This window comes from Phyllostomus hastatus, unplaced genomic scaffold (assembly GCF_019186645.2).
Source record: "Phyllostomus hastatus isolate PE091 unplaced genomic scaffold, TTU_PhHast_1.1 phas_scaffold_397, whole genome shotgun sequence".
Lineage (NCBI taxonomy): Eukaryota > Metazoa > Chordata > Mammalia > Chiroptera > Phyllostomidae > Phyllostomus > Phyllostomus hastatus.
In genome coordinates, this window is record NW_025334029.1 from 6,460,552 (window position 1) to 6,487,793 (window position 27,242).

Consider the following 27,242-nt stretch of genomic DNA (forward strand, 5'->3'; position numbering starts at 1 on the left):
GAAATTCCCTACTATTTTCCACAGTGACTGCACCAGTCTGAATCCCCACCAACAGTGTACTAGGGTTCCCTTTTCTCCACAACCTCGCCAGCATCTTTTGTTTGTTGATTTGATTATGATGGCCGTTCCGACTGGTGTGAAGTGGCATCTCATAGTGGTTTTAACTGGCATCTCTTTCATGGCTAGTGATGCTGAGCCTCCTTTCATAAGTCTCTGGGACCTCTGTATGACCTCCTGGGAGAAGTGTCTTTTCAGGTCCTTTGCCCATTTTTCAATTTGATTGTTTGTCTTCCTGGAGTGGAGTCATGTGAGTTCTTTATATATTTTGGAGATCAAACCCTTGTCTGAGGTATCATTTGCAAATATATTTTCCCATATGGTTGGTTTCCTATTCTTTTTGCTGATGATTTATTTAGCTCTGCAAAAGCTTTTTTATTTTGAAGAAGTCCCATTTATTTATTCTTTCCTTTATGTCCCTTGCTCTAGGGGACATATAGGTGAAAATTTGCTGCAAGGAATATCTGAGATTTTCCTCCCTATGTTCTTGTCTAGCACTTTTGTGGTGTCGTGACTTATATTTAAGTCTTTAATCCATTTTGAGTTTATTTCTGTATATGGTGTAGTTACGTGGCCGAGTTTCATTTTTTTTTTTTTGCATGTAGCTGTCCAGATCTCCCAACACTATTCATTGAAGAGGCTTTATTTACTCCATATTATGCTTCTGCCCATTTTGTCAAATATTAATTGACCATAGAGACTTGGGTTTATTTTTGGCCTCTCTATTCCATGGCACAAATATATGTTTCTGCTATTATGCCAGTATTAGACTGTTTTGTTTACTGTGGCCTTGTAATGTACTTTGATGTCAGGTATTGTGATCCATTCTACTTTGTTCTTCTTTCTCAAAACTGCTGCAGCTATTCAGGGTGGTTTATGGTTCTGTATAAATTTTTGAAATGTTTGTTCTATATGTGTGAAATATGCTATTGGCATTTTCATAGGGATTGCATTGAATCTATAAAATGCTTTCAGTAGTATGGACATTTTGATTATGTTAACTCTTCCAACCCATGAACATGGTATGTGCTTCCATTTATTTGTGCCTTCCTTAATTTCTTTCTTCAGTGTTGTGTTGTTTTCATGTCTTTTGCCTCCTTGGTTAGGTTTATTCCTAGCTACTTTATTTTTCTTGTTGCTGTAGCAAATGGGATTTTATTCCTGATTTCTGATTCTGATATTTCATTGTTGGTGTACAAAAATGGCTATGTTTTCTGAATATTGACTTTGTATCCTGCTGTTTTGCCAAATTCACTTATTAGGTTGAGTAGTTTGTTGGTGGAGTCTATAAGGTTTTCTATGTACACTGTCATGGCATTGGCAAACAATGACATTTTTGCTTCCTTCCTTCCAATTTGGATGTCTTTTATTTCTTTTTCTTGTCTCATCACTGTGGCTAAGACTTCCAATGCTATGTTGAATACAAATGGTGAAGCAGAAATCCTTGTCTTTTCCTGTTCTTAGTGTGAAAGCTTTTAGTTTTTGCCCATTGAGTATGATGTTAGCTGTATGTTTCTCGTATATTGCCTTTATTATATTGAGATATGCTCCCTCAACATAATAAAGGCTATATATCCCTTAGATTTTTTGGAATATTCTCTGAAGGACACAGGTTAGATATTCTTTAAATATTTCATATAATTCTCCTGTGAAACTGTCTGGTCCAGGGCTTTTGTGTGCTGGGATTTTGTTGATTACTGCTTTGATTTTGCCAGCTGTTATCAGTCTGTTCAGGCTTTCTGCTTCTTCATTCAGTTTTGTAATATTATATTTTTCTAGCAATTTGTCCATTTTACCCAGGTTCTCAAATTTCTGGGAGTATAGTTATTCATAGTAATTTCTTGCAATCCTTGGTATTTCTGTGGTATCAGTTATAGCCTCTCCACTTTCATTTCTGATTTTATTTGGGTCCTCTCTAATTTTTTAATGAGTTTGCTTAAAGGCTTGTCAATTTGTTTATCTTTTCAATGAATCACCTCCTGGATTTATTGATCCTTAGAACTGTTCCTTTGGTCTCTGTGTCATTTAATTCTGCTCTGATCTTGGTTATTTGCTTCCTTCTACTTGCTCTGGTCTGTCTTTGTTGTTCTTCCTTGAGTTCTTGTAGGCATAGGGTTAGGTTGTTTATTTGAAGTGTTTCTATCTTTTTTTAATGTAGGCCTGTATAGCTATGAACTTCTCTTTCAGGACTTCCCTCAAAGTGTCCCATAAGTTTTGGACTATTGTGAGTTAATTTTCATTTGTTTCCAGAAAACTGATTTCTTCCTTGATCTCATTCTTAACCCATTCATTGTTTAATAGCATGCTATTCAATCTCCTGGAATTCGAGTGTTTTTGAGTACTTTCAAGCCCTTGTGGTCCAAGAAAATGCTTGATATGATTTCAATTTTCTTGAACTTGTTGATACTTGTTTTTTGTCCTATCGTGTGGTCTATCTATAAAAATGTTCCATGTATATTTGAACAGAATGTGTATTTTGCTTCTTTGGGATGAAGGGTTCTATACATGTATTCATATATCTATTAATTGATTATATGTATAATCAGTTAAGTTCATTTGAGCTAATGTGTCATTCAGTTCCACAATATCTTTGTTGATATTTTGTTTGGAGGATCTATCCATTTTTGACAGTGGGGTGTTAAAATTCCCTACTGTAATTGTGTTGCTGTCAGTATCTTTTTTGAAGTCCTCCAAAATTTTCTTTACGTATTTGGTGCCCGTATGTTGGGTGCATATATATTTACTATGTTTATGTCTTCTTGATGGGTTCTTCCCTTGAGTATTTTGAATTGACCTTATGGGTCTCTTTATGGCTCTTGTTTCGAAGTCTGTTTAGTCTGATATAAGTTTTGCTACCCTGGCTTTTTTTTTCCTGTTCATTTGCTTGGAATATTTGTTTCCAACCCTTCACTTTCAGTCTATGTAGGTCTTTTTTTCTGAGGTAGGTTTCTTGTAGACAGCATACATGTTGGTCATGTTTTCTTAACAATTCAGCTATCCTATGTCTTTTGATTGGAGCATTTAATCCATTAACATTTAAAGTTATTATTGACAGGTACTTATTCATTGCCATTTTACTCCCTTCATACCTGTATTCCTCACTCTCTTACTCTTCTTCTTCCTTTTCTTAAAGCAGTCCCTTTAGCATATCTGGTTTGCAGTGCTGGTTTGGGGGAGGTATATTTTTTCAGTGTTGTCTTGTCTGGGAAACTCCTTATTTTACCTTCCATTTTAGTTGAGAGCCTTGCTGGGTAGAGTAGTCTTGGTTGCTCTCTTTTGCTTTTCATTACTTGGAATATTTCTTGCCATTCCCTTCTGGCCTGAAGTTTTTCCATTGAGAAGTAAGCAGGTAGTCTTATTGGGTCTCTCTTGTATGTTACTTCCTATTTCTCCCTTGCTGCCTTCAAGATTCTCTCTTTGTCTTGGAATTTTGCCATTTTATTTATGATGTGTCTTGGAATGGGCCTCTCTGCATTCCTCTTGATTAGGACCCTCTGTGCTTACTGGATTTGTGTGACTTTTTCTCTCCTTATATTAGGGAAGTTTTCCATCATTACTTTTTCAAACAGGTTTTCTATCCCTTGCTCCTCTTCTTTTCCTTCTGGTATCCCTACTATATGAATATTATTCCATTTCATGTTGTCCTGCATTTCCCTTAACCTCCTTTTTGGGGTTTTTGTTTGTTTGTTTATTTGTTTGTTTGTTTAGTCTTTTTTCCTTTTCTTGCTCTTTCTGGGAGGTTTTTCCTACCTTGTCCTCCAGCTCACTGATTTGATCTTCTGCTTCATCTAGCCTAGTTTTGATTCCTTTTATTGTGTTCTTCAATTGAGAAGTTTTATTCTTCATTTCCTCTTAGCCCTTGTTGATTGGTTCTATGACCTTTTTCATGATTGTGTAATTTGCAGTAAGTTTCTTGTAGCTTCCCTGTAGTTTTTGGTAATTCTCAGTGAGTTCATTGATTTTCATTATAACCATTGTTTTGAACTCAATATCTGATAGTTGACTTGCCTTTATTCAATTTAGCCTTCTTTCTGACAATTTCTCCTTTCCTTTGATTTGGGGGTTGTTTCTTTGTCTTCCCATTATTTGTGAGATTCTTCTTGTTTTTCTCTTCTTACATTGATCTGTTTTGACTCCCTGAGTTTGCGGTGTAAAGTTCTATGGTAGGAGACCTGTAAGATTCAGTGGTGCAGTCTCCTTGATCCCCTGAACTAGATGCTCTTGGGATGCCCTTTATGCCATTTATGTTGGTTCTGTGGACGTAATTGGGTTTTTATTGTTGTTGGTTCGTTCTTTGATGGGTCCTACCATCCTGCTGGTTGACAGAGGGTCACTCACCCACAACTTCTTGAATGCTGTTGCGTAGGTGCTGCCAGAAGAATACCACAAATCCCAGGGAACAAACCAACATATGCAAAAATATCTCCACATTGCAATCTCACTCTCAATAGCGAATGAACCAGTATTAATAAGGATGTAAAAAGATTAAGACTATTATAAGAAAAGAGAGTAATAAACTGCAGTATGAAACCTAGTAACTTAATATGCACAGACTTGATGGACAAGAAATGTGTTAATAAGCTACGCAGGAAAAAAAATATTGCTAATCATGGAAAAGACCACAGTGGATTTCATCTCTGTAGCTCCTAGTAGTTACCACTATTTTTCCTTTCTTGATCTGCCTCTGGTAATGTCAGATGTTGACTGTATCTGACCTTAGGCTGCCTACTCCAAGACTGGCAGGGATCTACTGTCCCAGGTTGTCTCCTTCAGTTGTTAATCCAGTCACTGTACACTCAGCAGTCAGTCTTAAGCACCAGAGAGCCAGGATACAGTCTGTCCCAACTATACCCTGTCCCTGGCAGGGTTGTTCTTTCCCCTTAGGCTGCTGCCACTTGAAGGGGAGTGGTCTGTCTTAGCAGGATGGCTTCTATGGTATGGGGGATGAATCAGCACCAGGATCTCAGCAGCTACTCTCAGCTGCCTCCCCAAAGCTTCCATCCCCAGTCTCTCCTCAGGCATCTCCAGCCCACTTTGCATATGAAAATTTGTGCATTGGCCCTTTGAGTGGCTCTTTGCATCTCCATCCATCCATCTCCAGAGAGCAACCCTTTCACTTTTTGCTGCCAGTTGTTATCTTGTACTTTTTGGGCTCAGATGCTCTAGACTGGGGATCCCAGCTTAGGGTTTAGACCCTACACTTCTCAGGGGGATCCACCAGTTGCTTAATTATCCCTCTGGTGCTGCCACCTGTGAGCTCCCAGCTGACCTCTCATGTCACCACTGCATTCCTTACCAGTCATTTACTGCTGAAGATGATTCTTCTCTCTCTCCAAGGTTATAAAGCTTCTCTCTTGCTATTGTTCAGTTGTTTGTTCTGGGTGATTTCTCCACACTTTACATGTAATTCCAGATTGGTACTTGGAGGAGGTCAGTGTGGCTTCCATTTACTCCTCTGCCATATTGCCAGGATTGTTTTTCTTTTTTAATTAAACATATTAGCCATAGTTTTTAAAAGTCCCTGTCTATGAACTTTGATATTTGGATCACCTATCTGTTGGTGTGTTTCCATGTTCTGGCTTTTTGTTCTTGAACTTTGGTTTTAGGACATATGATTCTGCCTATTGATATGTCTAATTATTTTTTATTGAATTCTAGCTACTATGTAATAAAACTGAAGAGTTTTCAGATGATGCTGACTCCTACCAGAGAGGCTTTATTCTTTCCTTTGCTATGCAGATAGTGTGGGAGAATTATACCTAAATCTCTAAAGACACTGAGCTAAGTTGTGGTTTTGGTTAAACCTGGTCTGTCTTTGCTGTTACCTTATAAATAGGACAAAGCTTCTCTAGGGTTTTAAACTGATTGCCTGGTTTGTCTTCTTTTTTATATCCTTGGAAGACCAAGGAAGCCAGTTCTATTTAAGGTTTTCATATTAGCCTTTAGTTTTGTGATTTTTGCAAATTCAAAATTCAGCAATAGAATTGAGAGGGGTTTTATCCAAGAGTTTGAGGCCTTCCACTTTTATCACTTTAGCTCTGTGTGACCATCAAAACTATCCCTGCCCCATCATCCAGAAGCAGGCTTATGCCTGGCACCAAACTGGTGATTCCAATCTGCAGTCCATGGTCAGAATTGGCAAATGCCACTATACCACCAGTTATCAAGAAGCTGCATGTCATAAATTCATCTATGAGAGGTTCTACCCTTTCTCCAGAATTTTAGTCATTTCCATCCTTGCTGCTTCTATAGTTCTAAGTTTTCTAATTGTTCATGAGGGGAACACTGGTCACCCACAAACAACTTTGTCCTACCAAGATTGAAATTAACTTATCTAATTTGATAGTATATCTATTAAAACAAAAATCTATAAGTCATCCTTGAGTTTTATCCTTTTCTAATATTTCACTTATAATTTATCAGGGGACCTTTTTGGATCATTCTTCATAATATATCCAGAATCAAATTCTCACCATTTTTGCTCCTATCAGTTTGATCTGAGTCATTATCAGCTCTCATCTGAAATATTAATAACCTCTCAACTGAATTCCCTGCTTCTATCCTTCCCATACTTATATTGTTAACAGAGTATCCATAATGATTATTTTGAAAAACACAGGCCTGATCATGTAATTATTTTGTTCAAGAAATTCTAATCATTCCCCATTTTTCCTCAGAATAAAATTCAAAGCCCTTTAATATCCTACAAGACTCTAAATGATCTGGCCCCCTTTTTGATCATATCCTCTCCTAGTGCTTTCTCCCTTACTTACTCTATACAGCCACATTGGACACTCTGATGCTCTTAGAACAAATCAGACACTTTTCTGGCTAGGCACTTGCCCCTTGCTGTTCCTTCTACCAGATCATGATTGTCACAGATATCTGTATTGTTAACACTTTTATCTCCTTAAAATTTCTGCTAAAATGTCTCTGTTTCAAAGAGGCCTAGGCTGATCACCCTATTTTAAATTTCATTAGCAACACCTATCCACCATATAGATGTGACTTATCCTCTTTCTTCTATAGTGCTTTCATGTCTTCCCATGGTGCTTTTCACTTTAAAACATACTTTATAGTTTACTCTTTTATCCATTGTTTGTTTTATCCTCCACCATCACTATCTCCTCTATAATATAAGCTCCAGAAGGGCAGAATCTTTGTTTTATTTATGGATATATTCTAAGCTCCTAGAATAGAGCCTGGCAAACAAACTGTAAATATTTGACAGTGATTGAAAAAATACATCACATATAATTATTTGAGTCTTTTCAAATGTGCTGTCTACTTTAAAAAACAGAACTAAATTTAATTTAGACATTCTCAACACAGACCTTGATATATTGCTCTGATGACTCATATAAAACTTAAACTGAAATTTTTAGACTAAGAAAATCATTCAAATTTTGCTTAATTTTTTGTTTCTCAACTTCATTTGAAAATGGCTATGCATCTACTCATTTATCTGTCAGATTTAAGCTTTTAGCAAAGGCAATACTCTAAAAAAGTGAGAAAATTTCCAGTCTCTTCCTGTCTACCATTCACTGTAGAGAATTGGATAGAAGTATATGAGGACATAGGTAAAATAATCCTTTTGTAAATATAATAGCATTCTATCCTTGGCTAGTGTGGCTCAGTGGATTGGGCACCAACCTGTGAACCACGGGGTTCCCAGTTTGAATCTCTGTCAGGGCACATTCCTGGGTTGTGGGCCATGTCACTGGTAGGGGGCATGCATGAGGCAACCAAACATTGATGTTTTTCTCCCCCTTTCTCACTCCTTTCCTTTATCTCTAAAAATAAATAAATAAATTTATATATATATATATATATAATAACATTCTATTTGAGGGATACTGTGTTTAGGAAGTTGCTACTATATTCTATATCAGCTCTGTCTTCTGGACAATTTGTTTTTTTTTAATATTTTATTGTTTATGTTATTACAGGTGTTCCACTTTTTCCCCATTTGCTCCCCTCCACCCAGCTTGCCCCCCACATCTATAATCAGTCCCCTCACCATTGTCCATGTGTCTTTCATATGTGTGTCTTCTAGACAATTTAAAAATAGATGTTTATATTTCAATCTAATGACAAAGAAATTAATCTGAAATAGTGAAATAAGGCTTGCTGTCTAGAAAGAAAATTCCATTAAAGGCTATGTCTCCTTCTCCTGATCAGTTGATACTACTTAATCCCTCATCTCCTTCTCCATTCTCATACCAGTCTGGATTAAAGCCCTCAGCTTTAGAAACTACTAGGGGAGAAATAGGAAACATTCCATTCTTTTGGGAAAATCTCAGGCAAACAGAAAGTGACAAAATACATACAGCTTCCAAACTTTAGTGGGCAGGCATGCACATCCATGGGAAAATCTTCCAAATGCATGGGACACTCGGCATGAATTGTTAACCTAAAAAAAGGAGACAAGAAAATGAAGTCAAGCTGAGTTCCCATTTATCAGCAATGTAGTACCCCTAAGAATAACAGGAATTTTTTTGTTTAAGTTCACAGAGATCCAAGTCTTTATGAATTCAAAGGATGGAGTAAATTAACTAGATAGCCCCTCAAAGCAGCATTCAGTGTTTAGATTTTTTATCAGATCTGTATCCCACCTTACCACCTTTAGAAAAACAGATATAACTTATCTGCCCAAGCTGAGCTCCCACAACTACTAACCCTGTTCAAAGAAGCCTAGAAACAGCAGGTTCTGACTCATTTACTTATGATAGCAATTTAACCATTTCTAAAATAATTCTCCTTAGTTAGTTATCCTGTACATTAACCAATTTAAAGATTGTATTGGACAGAGAATATGTGTAGAAAAACTATCTTTATCCTGATAATGAACAAGTACAAAAGATGGCTCTGCTTCTCACAGCAACTAGTATAGCTTCAAGAACACACACACATACACAGAGCAACTGGCCAAAAAATACAAAGGTAATGGAAAGCATCAAAACCTCAGAGGTCAAGTCTGAAGAAATTATGTTTTCTTAACAGGGACAGTAAATGGGAGAGGTTGTACATGAATTCCTTAACAGAAATCTGGATGGAGCATGATTTTCCATGCCCCAAACTCATTCCCCTGCATTAGTCTGTCCAAATAATCTATTCCAAAGTTTCTTCTCTGATTTCTTTCAAAGTTTTTGAGCTTCAACTTTCCTTGGCCTAGATAGTAGCCTCCTATATAGAAATAGGACCCACACAGCAAAATTTGGAGTTCTTTGGAAGCTAGCTTTGATGAGCTACATCTAGCTAACCTGTATAGACCCTGCTTATATTGGATTCACTCACTGCCATGCTCTTGGAGTTGTAAGTTGCCAACTGGTAAGCGTCTCCAATCCTGGATAATTGTTAAACTGGATGAATATGTGATGCCTCACAAATGATAAGAGCAGCAGCACTAGATATTGCTCAAAGCAGGCGGACTAAAGCAAACATACTCATGTGTTTATTAGCAATAACCTTACCTAGGCTGGTAGGCAGAAATCAAGTGTGTGCTCTTCAGAAAATATTTACCCACCTTTTCTATCAGTTTCCCTATCTAAGCAGTAAAGGTTAGAACCAGACAGCAAGTATCCTTGCAGCTCTAACTAATCCCTTAGATATTTACAAAATTTCTTATGTGTCTTGGAAAAAAACCCTCAATTCTCAAATTAGTCTACAAAATCTCACCAATCCACCCTTTATTCATTTTTATAAAGATTTTATTTATTTACTTTTAGAGAGGGGGAAGGAAGGAGAAAGAGAGGAAGAGAAACATCAGTGTGTGAAAGATACATTGATTGCTTGCCTCTCACATGCCCCCATCTGGGGACCTGGCCTGCAACCCAGGCATGTAACCTGACTGGGAATTGAACCAGTGACCTTTCAGTTCACAGGCTAGCACTCAACCCACTGAGCTACACCAGCCAGAGCACCCCCTTTATTCTTAAGGTATAAAGGGTGTTTTATGACTCAGAGTTTGACACAAGATTAATGTATTTCACTGAGAAACCTCTTCCTTGTGTTGGATACTTAAAAAATTCCATGAGTTTAATAAAGAAAATTATTTTTTTCTCTCCACTTATATTAGTATATTTAAGGTGCTGCCTCTTATAAGTAATTCCAAGGGGAAATTACTTTGTGTCTACCCTGCAGTCATATGGAAATGGAAAATAAAACTACAACAAATAGGTAATACAAGCAAACAGGTACTGATATCTGATTAGAAGCAGAACTGATTTATAATAATTTTCCTGTCTTCCTTCCCATCTACTTTTTGCTTAGGAGGGATGGGCACTGATGAGGATGTGAAGAAAAGAGAACTCTTGTGCACTGTTGGTGGGACTATAAATTGGGGTACCCACTACGGAAAAAAATATGGAGATTCCTCAAAAAAGTTTAAAAGGAATTGCTATAGGATCCAGTAATTAGATCCTATACTTCTGAACATACATATCCAAGGAATTGAAATCAGGATCTCAAAGAAATATCTGCACTCCTGTGTTTACTGCAGCATTATTCACAATAACCAAAATATGGAAGCAACAAAGTGCCCATCACCAGATGAATGGATAAGAAAATATAATGGAGTACACTTGTTGTTTATTGATTTCTTTATGATGGCCATTCTGACTAGTGTGAAGTAGTATCTCATTGATCTCACTCATATGATCTCACCTATAAGTGTAACCTAATCAACAAAACACACAAGCAAGCAAAAATATAACCAGAGACATTGAAATAAAGAACAAACAACAGTAACCAGAGAGGAGGGGGAGGGGATAATGGGGGAAAAAAAGAAGGGTCATCGAGGAATATGTAAAAAAGACCCATAGATAAAGCCAAAGGGGGGTAGGATTGAGGGTGGGAGGTAGGGGGGTGGGTGGGGTAGGGGAGGGTAGGGGTGGAAAAGTAGAGACAACTGTGCTTCAACAACAATGAAAAAAAGAGGGCTGGCTGATGTAGATCAATGGATTAAGTACAGGCCTGTGAACCAAAGGGTGTCCAGTTCTATTCCCAGTCAGAGAACATGCCTGGGTTGCCAGCCAGTCCCCAGTAGGGGGTGCATTGAGAAGCAACCATACATTGATGTTTCTATCCCTCTCTTTCTCCTTCCCTTCCTCTCTTTCTAAAAATAAATACATAAAAATCTAAAAATAAAAAGAAATAAAATACAATGGAATATTATTTAGCCTTGAAAAGAAGAAAATCCTGCCATTTGCAACAACGTCAATGATAGTGGAGGACATTATGCTAACTCAAATAAGCCAGACAGAGAAAGACAAATATAGTATGATGTCATTCATAAGTGGAATATAAAATAGTCAAACTCATAGAAGTAAGAAATAGAATGGTAGTATCCAGGAGCTTGGGCTTTGGGAGAGACAGCACTAAGTTATACAAGGTGAATAAGTTATGCATGATGAATAGATCCTAGAGATCTATTCTACGGCAGTCTTTTTAAAACGAAGTGAAATATTTTAATTTTATTTTTCAATTTTATTTTTCAATTAGAGTTTATATTCAATATTATTTTGTATTAGTTTCAGGTGTACAGCATAGTGGTTAGACAATCATATACTTTACAAATGTTCCCTCAATGTTTCTAGTACCCATCTGGCACAATATATAGCTATTACAATACTATTGACTATATTCCCTATGCTATACTTTACATTCTCATGACTGATTATATTGTAACTACCAATCTTTACTTCATAATCCCTTCATCTTTTTCACCCAGTTCACTAACAATTCTTCCCTCTGGCAACCATCAGTAAGTTCTCTGTATCTGTGAGTCTGTTTTAATTTTGTTTATTTTGTTGTTTAGATTCCACATATAAGTGAAATTCTACGCTATTTGTATTTCTCTGACTGAGTTATTTCACTTAACATAATACCCTCTAGGTCCATCCATGATGTAGCAAATGATGAGATTTTATTTTTTTATGAGCAGGTAATATTCTATGGTACATATGTGTCACTGCTTTTTTATCTACTTGTGCATTGATAGACACTTGGACTGCTTCCAAATCTTGGCTATTGTAAATAACTCTGCAATGAACATGCATACATTCTTTCTGATTAGTGTTTCTGGATACTTAGGATATATTCCCAGAAGTAAAATCACTGATTCACAAGGCAGTTCCATTTTTAATTTTTTGAGGAAACTCTATACTGCTTTCCATAGTGGCTGCACCAATTTGCATCCCCACCAACAATGCAAAAGGGTTTCTTTTTCTCCACATCCTTGCCAATACTTGTTGTTTGTTGACCTATCAATGAAAGCATTCTGATAGGTGTGAGATGATATCTCATTGTGGTTTTAATTTACAGAAAATAGTCTTTAGTGGGATTTTCAATAATGATCAGAAACCCCTCAAAATGTAACATTGAAATCATAGTGCCTCAGGCCTAGTCCACAGTTTGGCCTGCTGATTTTTATGCAAAGGCAAGACAGGAAGTAGGAGGCAATCCAGAAAATTTCCTTCTTTGGGAGTAAAAAGTATAGGAGAGAGTATTATGCTAGGTGAAATAAGCCAGGCAGCAAAAGACAAATACCATATGATCTCACCTATAAGTAGAATTTAATAACAAAATAAAACAAATGAGCAAACCAAAACCAGAAACATGGAAATAAGGAACAAACTGACAGTTACCATTGGGGAGCAGGAAGGGGAAAAACAGGGGAAAGAAGGGGAAGAGTCTAGTTAAGGAACATAAATATAGGGAACATGGTAATGGACAATAGGGTAGGAATTGATTGAGGGAGGGGGTGGGTGGGGCAGGGGAGAGCAATGGGTGGCAGAAAATTGGGACAACTGTAATTGAACAACAATAAAAAATATAATAAAAAGAGAAAAAAGGCACAATGGGGATACAGATGGAAAAAAGGCCCTTTTCAGTTTTGTGAGTTAACACATACACATACACTGATCCCTCAGTATAGTCTTCATTTCAGTATGCTTTGCAGTTCCTTGGCTCCCTTGTCACCCTGCCCCTTGCTGCACAACAGTTGGTTTTTATTTCACCACAGTAATAACTTAAAGGTTTGCTACTGCCATGGTTCCCTAACTGGTCTCTGTTTTCACCCTTTGCCCTTATGGTATATTCTCTATACAATAGTCTTCTAGTGCTTACTCATCTTAAACAGAGTAAAAAGCAAAGTCCTTGCTATGGCTTACAAGGTCTTGCATGATCTTGCCTTCTGTTCTCTGACTTATTTCCTACTATGCCCTCCCTTGCTCACTCTGCTCCAGTCACACTGGCTTCCTTAGTACTCTTTCCACATGCCAGTCTCTCTTATATCAGGGTCTTTGCACTCACTATGTTCTCATACCTCTTTCAAATATTTCATTATTACCTTCTAAATGAGGCCTACCCTGACCTCCACTGAGTTTACCACCCACACTATGGTTAATAAGCCTTACTATGCTCTTTCTTTTTCCATAGCACCTAACCTATAATGTCATAAAACATACCCTTTCTATTTATCATCAATTTTTTCCTTACTATAAGGTTATGGAGTTTTGCCTTGTTTTCTCTTTGATGTGTGCCAGGAGCCTAGCATTGGACCTTGCAGAGGGGAAGTGTAGCTTGGGGAAAATAGCATTTAGGTTTTCCAAGGGTTTCAGGCAAAACAGCATCTTAATATGACTCCTTAATAACATAATAACTTATCCTGGCTGGTGTAGCTCAGTGGACTGAGCTCAGACTGCAAACCAAAGGGTTGTTGGTTCGATTCCCAATCAGGGCACATGCCTGGGTTACAGGCCAGGTCCCCAGTGGGGGCCATGTGAGAAGCAACCACACATAATGCTTCTCTTCTTCTCTTTCTCCTTCCCTTCTCTCTCTAAAAATTAATTAATTAATTAATTAATCAATTAATAACATAATATCTCAGTCTATCTTTTCAATGGGCATATATAGCCTCTTTCCTAGAATTTGAGAGCTGGAAGAGCCTTACAGAAATTATCCAGTTTTATTCTCATATACACTTTACATGTGATACAACAGAAGGAAAGTAAATTGCCCAAATCACCCAATGACTATGGCACAGATTGACAAACAGTTTCCTAACTCAGTGTAGTCAACAAATATTTCGATCACCTTCTATGTGCCAGGTATTCTTCTTAGTAATGAAAGTACATTAGCAACCATAGGAAGATTGATAAGCTTATATTTGAGTAGCAGGAAGACAAAAAGTAAAAAAGATAAGTAAATTATAGTATATGAGAAAGCAATATGCCACAGGAAGAAAAATAAGATGTGAGTAGAAAGTATTGGGGAAGGGTTGCCATTTTCCATAGGGTGTTCAGCAAATAACTCACTGAGAAGTTGACCTGAAGGAAATGACAGTGAACCCTGTGAACACCTGGAGAAAGGATATTCAAAGCAATGGGAGTAGAAAATGCAAATGCCCTGAGGTACAAGTATGCCCAAAGTGTTCAAATAATAGCAGGTAGGCTACTGTGGTTGTAGTGGGGAAATCAAGGGTTAAGATTAGTAGAAGATGAATTCAAAGAAGAAACTATGGGGAATGGTCTACATAGTGTAAGGCCTCTTAGGATATTTTGACTTTCACTCTAAGTAAAATATGGAGGTGTGGCATGATTTTCAGTAGACTAGCCTTGATCTGACTAACATTTTAGGGTTAGCAAGGCAGCTATGTGAAGAATAAAGGTAAATAATTACCCTTATTAATATGAAGAATTACCCTTATTAATATTAATACTAATTACCCATATTAATATACCCTTATTAATGTTAATATTAAGATGAAGAATTACTCCATTGAAGGAGAGTAAGGGTAAAAAAAAGAAAGATAAAATCCAACATCCATTCATGATATAAAACTCTCAAAAAAAACTAGGAAAGAAAGGAACTTTCTCAACTGGCAAAGGCCATTTATGAAAATGCTATATCTAGCATCACACTTAGGGATGGAAAATCATCTCCCCTTAAAATCACAAATAAGAGTGTCCACTTTCTCTTATTTAACATTGTCTTGGAGATTTTAACCAGTACAAGAAGGAAAGACACAGGGAATGGCTACTAATGGTATGGAGTTGCTTTTTTTGAGTGACTAAAATCTTCTGAAATTGGATATTGGTGATGGCTGCACAACACTGTAAATACACTAAAAACATTTAGTTGTATACTTTAAAAGGGTGAATTATATGACACTTAAATTGTATCTCAATAAAGCTGTTTAATAATGTAGGCAAGCAAAAGAAATTAAAGACATAAAAATGAAAAATAAGAAGTAAAACTTTTAAAAATGCAAATTTCATGTTCAGATATTCCATGATCATATACATCCTAATATCATTAAGGTTCTCTCCAATTTAATGTATAGGTTCAACACATTCCTTACCAAAATCTCAGAAGCTTTTCTTTTTTTAAGAATGGCAAGCTGATCTTAAAAGTTCTATGGGCATACACAGGATACAGAGTAGCCAAAACATCTTCTAAAAGAAAAAATGGTAAGTACTTTCACTTTCCAATTTAAAAACATACCATAAATCTACGTAATCCATATAATGTGGGTTTGGTATAAAGATCAACAATGTAGATAAAAGAAAATAATAGAAAGCCCAGAAATAAAGTTTCACATTCATGGTTAATTGATTTTTTTACCAAGGTGTCAAGGTAATTCAGTGGAGAAAGGATAGCTTTTTCAGTAAATCATGCTGGGAGAACTTGATATCTACATGAGAAAAAACTGAACATAGAACTGTACCTCACACTAAGCAAAAAGATCAATTCCAATGAATCATAAACAAAAATATAAGAGCTAGAACTTCTATAAAGAATCATAGGATAAAATTTTGTTACCTTGGGCCAGACAAAGACTTCTTAGATAGGATACTGAAATCATGATCCATAAAATTAATATAAGTAACTCTTACCTCTCAAAAATGAGAAGAGAAATAGCCTGATTTGAAAATGAACAAAAAGCTTAAATATACATTTAACAAAATGATATTTTCTTAACTAATAAGCACTTCAAACGATACCCAACATTATCAGTCATTAGGGTGTGAACTATAATGGCTAAAATAAAAGACTGACAATATCAAGTGTTGACAAAAATTTGGAAAAAATATGTAAACTCATGAATCACTGGTGAAAATATATAATGCTAAAGAATACTTTGGAAAATATTTTGGCAGTTTCTTTTAAAGTTCAACATAAATTTTCTCTAAAATTCTACAGTTCCACTCTAATTCTTCATTACCCAAGAGAATTAAATACAAAAAGACCTGTTCATAGTAGAATTATTTATGATCACCAAAAGACAGAAACAACCTAAATGTTCATCAAATGATGAATGAATAAATAAAATGTGAAATATCCACATGATAGAATATTAGTCATGAATAAAAAGGAATACACACAACAACATGGATGAATCTCAAATGTATTATGCTAAGTGAAAGTAGCCAGATACAAAAAGTCACATATTGTATGATTCCATTCATATTAAGTATTCAGGAGAGGAAAATCTAGAGACAGAGAGTAGATTAGTTGTTGCCTAGGGCTGGAGTTGAGAATGGATGGTGACTGGAAATTTTTGAAGGGATATTTGGAAGTGTTGGAAATGTTATAAGTTCAGATTTGGTTATTATTTCACAACCCTGTATATTTACTATTAATCTCTGAATTGTATGTTTAAACAGATGAATTTATCATATGTAAATGATAGTTCAGAAAAAAGCTTGTATGAAATTAAAAAAGCAAAAGAGGCATTTAATCATGGCCTTTAAGAGCATGGATTCCATGCCCTGGCTGGTGTAGCTCAGTGGATTGAGCGCGGGCTGTGAACCAAAATGTCGTAGGTTTGATTCCCAGTCAGGCCACATACCTGGGTTGCAGGCCACGGCCCCCAGCAACCGCACATTGATGTCTCTCTCTCTCTCTCTCTCTCTCTCTCTCTCTCTCTCTCTCTCTCTCTCTCTCTCCCCCTCCCCTCTCTAAAAAATAAATAAAAAAATATATTTTTAAAGATTTTATTTATTTATTTTTTAGAGAGGGAAGGGAGGAAGAAAGAGAGAGAGAGAAACATCAATGTGCAGTTGCTGGGGGTCATGGCCTGCAACCCAGGAATATACCCTGACTGGGAGTCGAACCTGCGACACTTAAAAATAAATAAAAAAATATTTTTAAAAAAGAGCATGGATTCCAAAGCCAGACTACCAGATTCACAACACAGCCCCACCTCTTAGTAGCAGTGTGTAAGTTATTTCCATTTTCCGTGCTTTATTAGCTTATATTTTATAGGTGCTAATTAAATCTCTAAGACAGGTGCTAATTAAATATCTAAGACAGAATGGTATTATGAGGGGGGTTATGGTAGATAGGGAAGACAAGAAATCTGAGGACTGAGATTCAGAGTAAAATAACTGGTTTAACGTCTTTTACACTGAATCCCAACACATTGGTGATTCTCAAGATTTCATTTATTTCCTACAATATGCACTATCCATGGGTAATATTGCTTCACTTCAGGCAAAAGATACATGTATCAGAATCTCAAAGTGGTAAGCAGATATAAAATAAGGGGTAAACAGTAAATTGAATATGGTAGTTTGAAAATATTTACACCAGTGATTGTGCTGTGCTGTCTCATTAAGTTAAGAATCCCTACTACTGAATTGCTTTGCAGAGGCTCTAGAGGAGAATCTGTTTCCCTGTCTTTCTAGCTTCTTAGTCGCTGCCTATATTCCTTGGTTCATGACCCTTTTCTCCATCTTCAAAGCTAGCATGTTGCAGCTCTCTGATCTTTTTTTCTACAATCACATCTCCCTCTCACCACAGCTAAGAATTATTCTTAGCTTTCAGGACCCTTGTCATGATACTGGGCCCACCTGGAAAATTCAGGATACTCTCTTCATATGAGGATCCTTAATTTAATCATATCTACTAAGTACCTCTTTGCTATGTACATTTTCAGGTTCTGAGAATTAGGGCATGAATATCTTTTGGGGGCATTATTATGTCTAACACACATAGCAAAACCAAAAAAACAAAAACCCCACACAAAGAAAAATAGAAAGACTACTGACAAGCTGTGAGAAAATATTTATAATCTATCATAAATAAGGACTAATATCCTTGATACATAAAAAACTCTTAAAATAAAGGGGAAATGCCAAAAATATACTTTAAAAATGGGCAAAAATCATGAGTACACAATACATAAAATGATATGAAAATGGCTTTTGAACACATGAAAAGATATTCAAGCTCACTTTTTTTAATTGTCAAGCTCACTTTTCAATAGAGAAATATGAATTAAAACTATACTGAATTGAATACATAAATTGCTTTGGGTAGTATGAAAGAAAGATAAGGGTCAAGTCAAGGAACATGTATAAAGGACCCAAGGACAAAGACAACCAGGGGTGGGTAGGATTGAAAGTGGAAGGTGGGGGGTGGTTGGGGCAAGGGAGAGTAATGGGGGCAACTGAAATTGAACAACAATAAAAAAATTTATTTTTTTATTTTTTAAATATATTTTATTGATTATGCTATTACAGTTGTCCCATTCTCCCTCTTCACTCCCCTCCCCCCTCCCCACCTCCTCCCATCCACATTCCCCACTTTAGTTCATGTCCATGTGTCTTTCTCTTCTACATTTCCCACACCATTCCTGCCCTCCCCCTATCTTCTACCTATTGTCTATGCTACTTATTCTCTATATCTTTTCCCCCTCTCTCCTCTTTTCACTTCCTTGTTGCTAACCCTCCATGTGATCTCCATTTCCATGGTTCCGCTCCTGTTCTCTTTGTTTGCTTAGTTTGTTTTTGTTTTAGGTGTGTTTGTTACTAACTGTGAGTTTGATGTCTTTTTCACTGTTCGCATTTTTTATCTTCTTTTTCTTAGATAAGTCCCTTTAACATTTCATATAATAAGGGCGTGGTGATGATGAACTCCTTTAATTTGACCTTATCTGAGAAGCACTTTATCTGCCCTTCCATTCTAAATGAAAGCTTTGCTGGATAGAGTATTCTTGGATGTAGGTCCTTGCTTTTCATGACTTGGAATACTTCTTTCCAGCCGCTTCTTGCCTGCAAGGTCTGTTTTGAGAAATCAGCTGACATTCTGATGGGAACTCCTTTGTAGGTAACTGTCCCCTTATCTTTTGCTGCTTCTAGAATTCTCTCCTTTATTTTTATCTTGGGTAATGTAATTATGATGTGCCTTGGTGTGTTACTCCTTGGGTCCAACCTCTTTGGGACTCTCTGAGCTTCCTGGACTTCCTGGAGGTCTATTTCCTTTGCCAGAATGGGGAAGTTCTCCTTTATTATTTGTTCAAATAACTTTTCCACTTGTGTTTCCTCTTCCCCTTCTGGTACCCCTATAATTTGGATATTGGAACGTTTAAAGGTGTCCTGGAGGTCTCTAAGCCTCTCCTCATTTTTTTGAATTCTTGTTTCTTCATTCTTTTCTGTTTGGTTGTTCCTTTCCTCCTTCTGGTCCTTTCCATTGATTTGAAACACAGTTTTCTTTCCATCACTATTAGTTCCATGTGTATTTTTCTTCATTTCACTTATTGTAATCTGGATTTTTTCATCTAGTTTATGACCAAAGTCCACCAATTCTGTGAGCATCCTGATCACCAGTGCTTTGAACTGTGCATCTGATAGGTTGGCTATTTCTCGGTCGCTTAAAATAATTGGCTCTGGAGCTTTTAACTCTGTTTGAGCCATCTTTTTTTATTTTATTTTATTTTTTTCCTTTGGTCTGATCCTGCCTGTTACATATGAGGGGTGGAGCCTTAGGTGTTCACCAGGGCGGGGCACCTCAGTTGCTGAGTTGTGATGTTGTATGTGGGGGTGGGGTCCGAGCGGGAACAATGGCGCCCGCTCCGTTCTCACCAGGATTCCAGTCCCCCTTGCCACTTCCCACAAGCAAATTGGTCCCCTCTGGTGCTGGCTCCTGGGAGGGTGGGCTTGTGCACTCTCTCAGACTCTGTGGATTTCTCCAAGGAGCCTCCTGTGAGGCTGAGAGAATCTCCCAGCCTCAACTTCCAAAGGTGTTTTCAATTGATGCCTTCAGGCTTTGTTTCCTGGCACTGGGTCCCTGGGATGTGCGGTCTGTGTCGCGCTGCCTGTTTTCACTTAGTTCTGCGCACGAATGTGCGGCTGCCTTGCGAGCCTCACTGGGTCTGCTCCTTGCCTCCTGCGCCCAGGGTCTGCCACCAGTCCATCAGCTTCAGTCTGCGGTCCGTGCCCTATGCACCCTCATCTGCCAGCCATTGATTTTTCCTGCCTGTACCCCTCGAGCCCTCTCCGTAGGCCTCCGATTCTGCCCCTCCTTACCGGACTGGATGTATGGTATTCAGACTTCCGTTCAGTTCATTTCTCTCTGTTCTGGTTGTTTTTTGTTTGTAAATTCTTGTTGTCCTTAGTTTTGGTTGCTCCAGGAGGTACAGTGCGACCACCTATGCCTCCATCTTGGATCAACAATAAAAATTTTAAATTAAAAACTACACTGAGATGCCATTTCTCCTCTATTGGATTGGAGAAAATTTACACATTTAATAACTCATTCTATTGGTGAGGCTGCAAAAACAAACCGTCCCATACATTGCTGGTGAAAATATAAATTGGTAAAACCTTCTTAGAAGTTTGGCAATATCTAACAAATTCCATGGTTTTGCATTTATGATTTGAGTGAGCATTAATACTTTTTGGAATTTACCCTGAAAGTATACTTTAACAATGGAAAATACATAGGCACATTGTTATTCATTGCTACATTTTTTACAATCATAAGTTGTTACTTAAAATGTCTCTAACTTTTGCTTGCTCTACATATACTCCTTTTTATCCTTATTTTATGGCTTGTCCTAACTTTTGAGTCAGATTATAAATTGCTATTCAATTTTGTAATCCTTCATGGGCAGTTTCTATACTATTGTCTACATAGTAGCACCAAGCGTATGTTTGCTGATTTGAAAATTACTAAGGCTAAACAATCATTTGTTATAAGAATTTTCATTTTGGATTAAACTCTCATATAACATAAAAAAAGGATCCCTACTATTGAGTTAAAGCCACTGAGTAAGTAGTTTATTTTCTACTCCTTTGGAATTGAGACAAATTAGCGATTTGGTTATTTGGTGCCCTTATTTCACCCTCACTGGAAATATCTAAGCACATTTTCAAAATTGCACACATAGAACTATTCTTTCTATGCTATTTTATGATGATTTTTATTGTATTATATAATTGATTTTTAAAAACAGTATTTATTTTGAACTTATTACACAATGCTTTTCATTTTTAGGATTTTTGAGCAAATGTTTCCTGAACTAGATTGAATGCTACATGTAAGTCACCTGTTTTTAAATGTGAATTCACCCAATGCACTTAACCAAGAAGAAAAAATTCACAACTCAGAAGCTATTACATCCATATCTTCAGTGCCCATTTGCTTTTGGCCTAGTGAAAGTGACCCTTCTGGAATATGAAGCTCTTGTTTTTATATCTTGATAGCACCTCCCACTTTACTAAACTACTTTCCCATTTCTTTACCCTTCTACTACTACAATGTCTAGAACACATTCCTTATCCAGAATGCTGTGGAGCTATGCACATAACAGTTGCACCTTAAAATATAAATGCTATACCTACATTAAAGAATTCTAAAAATAATAAAATAAATATGAATAAAATTAATCATCTAGTTCTTAACAACTGATCTACAGAAAAAAACATAAAATTATTTCTAGATTATTGTATATAACATATTATTATTTTTATTTTTTTTCACATGGCCCTAGCTTGTGCACTTCTAAGTGAACAACACATGCTCATGCTTAATGCTTTGAATAGTGATTCATATTCCCTAATAGTAGAGCATATTTGGGATCATTTTTAAGCTATTTTTCTCTCATTATGTCTTCCGGTGAGACATTCTGTCAAAGGTTACACTATTAATGAACTTAGGTGAGTGGCTTTGTTGTTTCTTAAATTATTTTATTGTTGTTCAAGCTCAGTTGTTTGCATTTACCCCCCCGCCACTCCCCCTGACCTCAGCTATCCACACATCCCTCCCCTGATTCTATCCCTTTTTCATTTTGTACGTGTGTCCCTTATAGTTGTTCCTGAAATCCCTTCCCCTGTTTTCCTCCATTATCCCCTCCCACCCCACTCTTGTTACTGTCAAATTGTTCTTAATTTCAATGTCTCTGGTTATATTTTGCTTGCTTGTTTGTCTCATTGATTAGGTCCCTGTTAAAGGTGAGATCATATGGTATTTGTCCCTTACCACCTGGCTTATTTCATTTAGCATAATGCTCTCCAGTTCCATCCATGCTGTTACAAAGGGTAGGAGCTCCTTCTTAATTTTTTCTGTGTAATATTCCATTGTGTAAATATACCATTGTATTTTGATCCATTCATTTACTGATGGGCACTTAGGTGGATTCCAGCACTTGGTTAATGTAAATTGTGCTTCTATGAACATTGGGGTGCATAGATTCTTTTGAAATGGTGTTTCAGGGTTCTTAGGATATAATCCCAGCAGTGGAATTGCCGATTCAAAAGGCAGTTTTGTTCCTGTAAACCCTTCCCATTTTCCCCTGAAATTCCCTCTTCTCTCCCCTCTGGTCAAAAACTAGGGGGACGGTGGTAATGGGAGGGAAGTGGGGAGGGATGGGTGGGCAGGCTGGAATGGGAGTAAAAGGGAGAAAACTGTACTTGAACAATGATTAAAATAAAATTTTAAAAAAGCTTTAAAAAAGGCAGTTTTGTTTTTGGCTTTCTCAGGAAATTCCATACTGTCTTCCACAGTGGCTGCACCAGTCTGAATTCCCACCAACAGTGCACTAGGGTTCCCTTTTCTCCACATCCTCTCTAACACTTGTCTGTTGATTTGTTTATGATGGCCATTCTGACTGGTGTATGAAGTGGTATCTCATTTTGGTTTTAATTTAAATCTCCCTGATGGCTACTGATGCTGAGCATCTTTTCATATGTTTTGGGGCCCTCTGTACATCCTCCTTGGAAAAGTGTCTGTTCAAGTCTTTTGCCCTTTTTTCTTTACTGGGTTGTTTGTCTTCCTGGAGTGGAGGCATGTCAGTTATTTCATTATTTTGGAGATCAAACACTTTTCCGAGGTATCATTGGCAAATACGTTTTCCCATGTATTGGTTCCCTTTTCATTTTAATGCTGTTTTCTTTAGCAATGCAGATGCTTTTTAGTTTGATGATGTCTCATTTGTTTATTCTTTCCTTTATGTCCCTTGCTTGAGGGGACATATCGGTGAAAATATTGCTGCATGCAATGTTTCAGATTTTCCTGCCTCAGTTTTCCTCTAGGCCTTTTATGGTATCACAGCTTATATTTAAGTCTTTTATCCACCTTGAACTTATTTTTGCGTGTGGTGTAGGTTGGTGATCCAATTTCATTTTTTTTTTTTGCATGTAGCTGTCCAGATCTTTCAACAACATCTTTTGAAGAGGCTATTTATACTTCCTTTTTTGCTTCTGCCCCCTTTGTCAAATATTAATTGACTGTAGAGACTTAGGTTTATTTCTGGGCTCTCTATTCTCTTCCATTGGTATGTGTCTGTTCTTATGCCAGTACCAGGCTGTTTTGATTACAGTGGACTTGTAATACAGTTTGATATCGGGTATTGTGATCCCTCCTGCTTTGTTCTTCTTTCTCAAAATTGCTGCAGCTATCTGGGGTCCTTTATGGTTCCATATAAATTTTTGAAATGTGTTTTCTATATCTGTGAAATATGTCATTAGTACTTTATTACGGTTTGCATTGAATCTATAAATTGCTTTGGGTAGTATGGACATTTAGATGCTGTTAATTCATTCAATCCATGAGAATGGTACATGCTTCCATGTATTTGTGTCTTCTTTAACTTCTTTAATCAGTGTGCAGTTTTCTGAGTACAGGTCTTTTACCTCCTTGGTTAGCTTTATTCCTAGGTACTTTATTTTTCTTGTTGTCATATCAAATGGGATTTTTTTTACCTGATTTCTGTTTCTTATATTTCAGTGTTGATGTCCAAAAATGCCTTTAATTTCTGAATGTTGACTTTGTATCACACTGTTTTGCCAAAATCAATTATTGGGTTGAGTAGATTTTTTTGTGGTGTCTATAGGATTTTCTATGTATATTATCATGTCATTCACAAACAATGATAGTTTTGCTTCCTCCTTTCCAATTTGGATGCTTTTTATTCCTTTTTCTTGTCTGATTGCTGTGGCTGTAATTTCCAATACTATGTTGAATAGGAGTGGTGAAAGCTGATGTCCTTGTCTAGTGTCTGATCTTAGCAGGAAAGCTCTAGGATTTTGCCCATTGAGTATGATTATGGCTGTAGGTCTCTGGTATATAGCCTTTATTATTTTGAGAAATTATCACTCTATTCCTACTTTGTTCAGTGTTTGTATCAAAAATGGGTGCTGTACCTTATCAAATACTTTTTCTGAATCTATGGATATCATCATGTGATTTTGGTTTTTCATTTTGTTTATGTTATATATTATGTTTATTGATATTATACCATCCTTGCATCCCTGGGATGAATCCCACTTGATCATGGTATATGATCCTTTTAATGTATTGCTTGATGCGATTTGCCAATATTTTGTTGAGGATTTTACCTTCTATGTTCATCAGCGATGTTGGTGTGAAGTTTTCTTTCTTTGTAGTGTCTTTATCTGGTTTTAGGACTAGGATGATGCTGGCTTCATAAAAATATTTTAGGAGTCTTCCATCTTCTTGGATTTGTTTCTGAATAATCTATGAAGGATAGGGGATAGCTCATCCTTAAAGACTTTTTAAAATTCTCCTGTGAAACCATCCAGTCCAGAGCTTTTGAATGTCAGGAATTTTATGATTACTGCTTCAATTTTGTCAGCTGGTATTGGTCTGTTCAGGCTTTATGCCTCTTCTTCATTCAGTTTTAGAAGATTCTATTTTTCTAGAAAATTTTCATTTCACCTAGGTTTTCAAATTTCTTGGCATATAGTTCTTCACAGTAATTTCTTACAATCCTTTGTATTTCTGTGGTATCAGTTATAATCTCTCATCTTTCATTTCTGATTATGTTTATTTGTGTCCTCTTTTTTTCTTGATGGGTCTGCTTAAAGATTTGTCGATTTTGTTTATCTTTTCAACAAACCATAGTCTGGATTTATTGATCCTTATTGGTCTCTGTGTCATTTAATTCTGCTTGGATCTTGGTTATTTCCTTCCTACTTCTTACTCTGGGTTGTCTTTCTTGTTCTTCCAGTTCTTGTAGGTCTAGGATTAGGTTGTATATTTGAAATGTTTCTATCTTTTTTTAGGTAGGCCTGTATCTCTATGAACTTCCCTCTCAGGACTGCCTTTGCTGTGTCCCATAAGTTTTGGATTGTTGTGAGTTCATTTACATATTTTTCAGAAACTTTTTTATTTCTTCCTTAATCTCATTCTTGACCCATTCATTGTTTAATAACATGTTATTCAGTCTCCAATTATTTGACTGTTTTTAAAATTTTCTTCCTTGAGGGAAGTTTCTAGTTTCAAGTAATTGTGGTCCAACAATGTATTTGACATGATCTCAATTTTCTTTAATTTGTTGAGGCTTGTTTTGTGTCCTATCATGTGATCTATCTTTGTAAATGTTTCATGTGCAATTGAAAAGCATGTGTATTTTGCCTCCTTGGGATGAAAACCTCTCCCTCTCTCTATCTATAATATATATATTTTATATATATATAATATAAATATATAATATAATATAATTTATATTATATATAATATATTATATAATATATTATATATATAATATATATATAATATTATAGATTATATATAATATATATATTATAGAGAGAGAGAGAGAGAGTTAAGTCTATTTGCTGAGGGATATTGTTCAATTTCACAATACCCTTGTTGATATTTTGTTTGGAAGATCTCTCCACTTTTGACAGTGGGATATTAAAATCCCTGACTATAACTGTGTTGCTACTGATATCTTTCTTGAAGTCCTCCAAGATTTTTTTACGTATTTGGGTGCTCCTATGCTGTGTGCATATATATTTACAATGTTTATTTCTTCTTGATGAATTTTCCCCTTGAGTGTTATGAAGTGACCTTCTGGGACTCTTTTTATGACACTTTTTTTTTTTTGAAGTCTATTTTGTCTGATATGAGTATTGCTACCCCAGGTTTTTTTTCTTGTCCATTTGCTTGGAATATTCGTTTCTAACCCTTCACTTTCAGTCTGTGTAAGGTCTTTTGTTCTGAGGTGGGTCTCTTGTAGACAGCGTATGTGTGGGTCATGATTTCTTACCCATTCAGCCATTCTGTGTGACTGGAGCATTTAATCCATTTACGTTTAAGGTTATTATTAATAGGTACTTATTCATTGCCATTTTTTCATACCTGTGTCCCCCCCTCACACTTTTTTTTCTTTTCTTAAAGCAGACCCTTTTTCATCTCTTGCAGATCTGTTTTGGAGGAGGTATATTCTTTGAGGCTTCTTCTGCCTGGGAAACTCTTTCTTTGGCTTTCCATTTTAATTGAGAGCCTTGATGGATAATGAAGTCTTGGTTGTAGGACTTTGTTTTTCATTACTTGGAATATTCCTTGCCATTGCCTTCTGGATTGGAGAGTTTCCATTGAGAAGTCAGCTGCTAGTCTTACCAGGGCTTCCTTGTATGTTATTTCTTGTTTCTCTCTTGTTCACTTTAAGATTCTCTCTTTGTCTTGGAATTTTGCCATTCAAATTATGATGTGTCTTAAAGTGAGCCTCTTTGGGTTCCTCTTGATTGGGACTCTCTGTGTTTCCTGGATTTGTGTGACATTTTCTCTCATCAAATTAGGGAAGTTTCCCCTCATTACTTTTTCAAACAGACTTTCTAAATCCCTTGTGCTTCTTCTTCTCCTTCTGGTACTCTTATTATATGTATCTTATTATGTTTCATGTTGTCCTGAATTTCCCTTAACCCCTCTTCATTCTTTCTGAGTCTCTTTTTCTTTCCTTGTTCTTTCTGAGTGTTTCTTCTACCTTGTTCCCCAGCTCCCTGATTTGATCTCTTCTTCGTCTAGCCTGCTTTTGATTCCTTTTGGTGTGTTCTTCAGTTCAGAAATTGTATTTTTTTTTAAAGATTTTATTCATCCATTTTTAGAGAGGGAAGGGAGGGAGAAAGAGAGAGAGAGAGACATCAATGTGC

General features: G+C 36.5%; 1 protein-coding gene across 4 annotated transcripts in view; it reads right to left on the bottom strand.

Moving 5' to 3' along the window:
* The window catches only part of GABRA3 (gamma-aminobutyric acid type A receptor subunit alpha3), a 354,529-nt gene that overhangs the window by 92,500 nt on the left and 234,787 nt on the right, over positions 1-27,242 (bottom strand). For all 4 annotated transcript variants that reach the window (XM_045820553.1, XM_045820551.1, XM_045820552.1 and 1 more), the window contains one exon: positions 8,388-8,470. In XM_045820553.1, the coding sequence (XP_045676509.1) occupies positions 8,388-8,470 (83 nt within the window). The remainder of the gene's footprint in view (positions 1-8,387; positions 8,471-27,242) is intronic.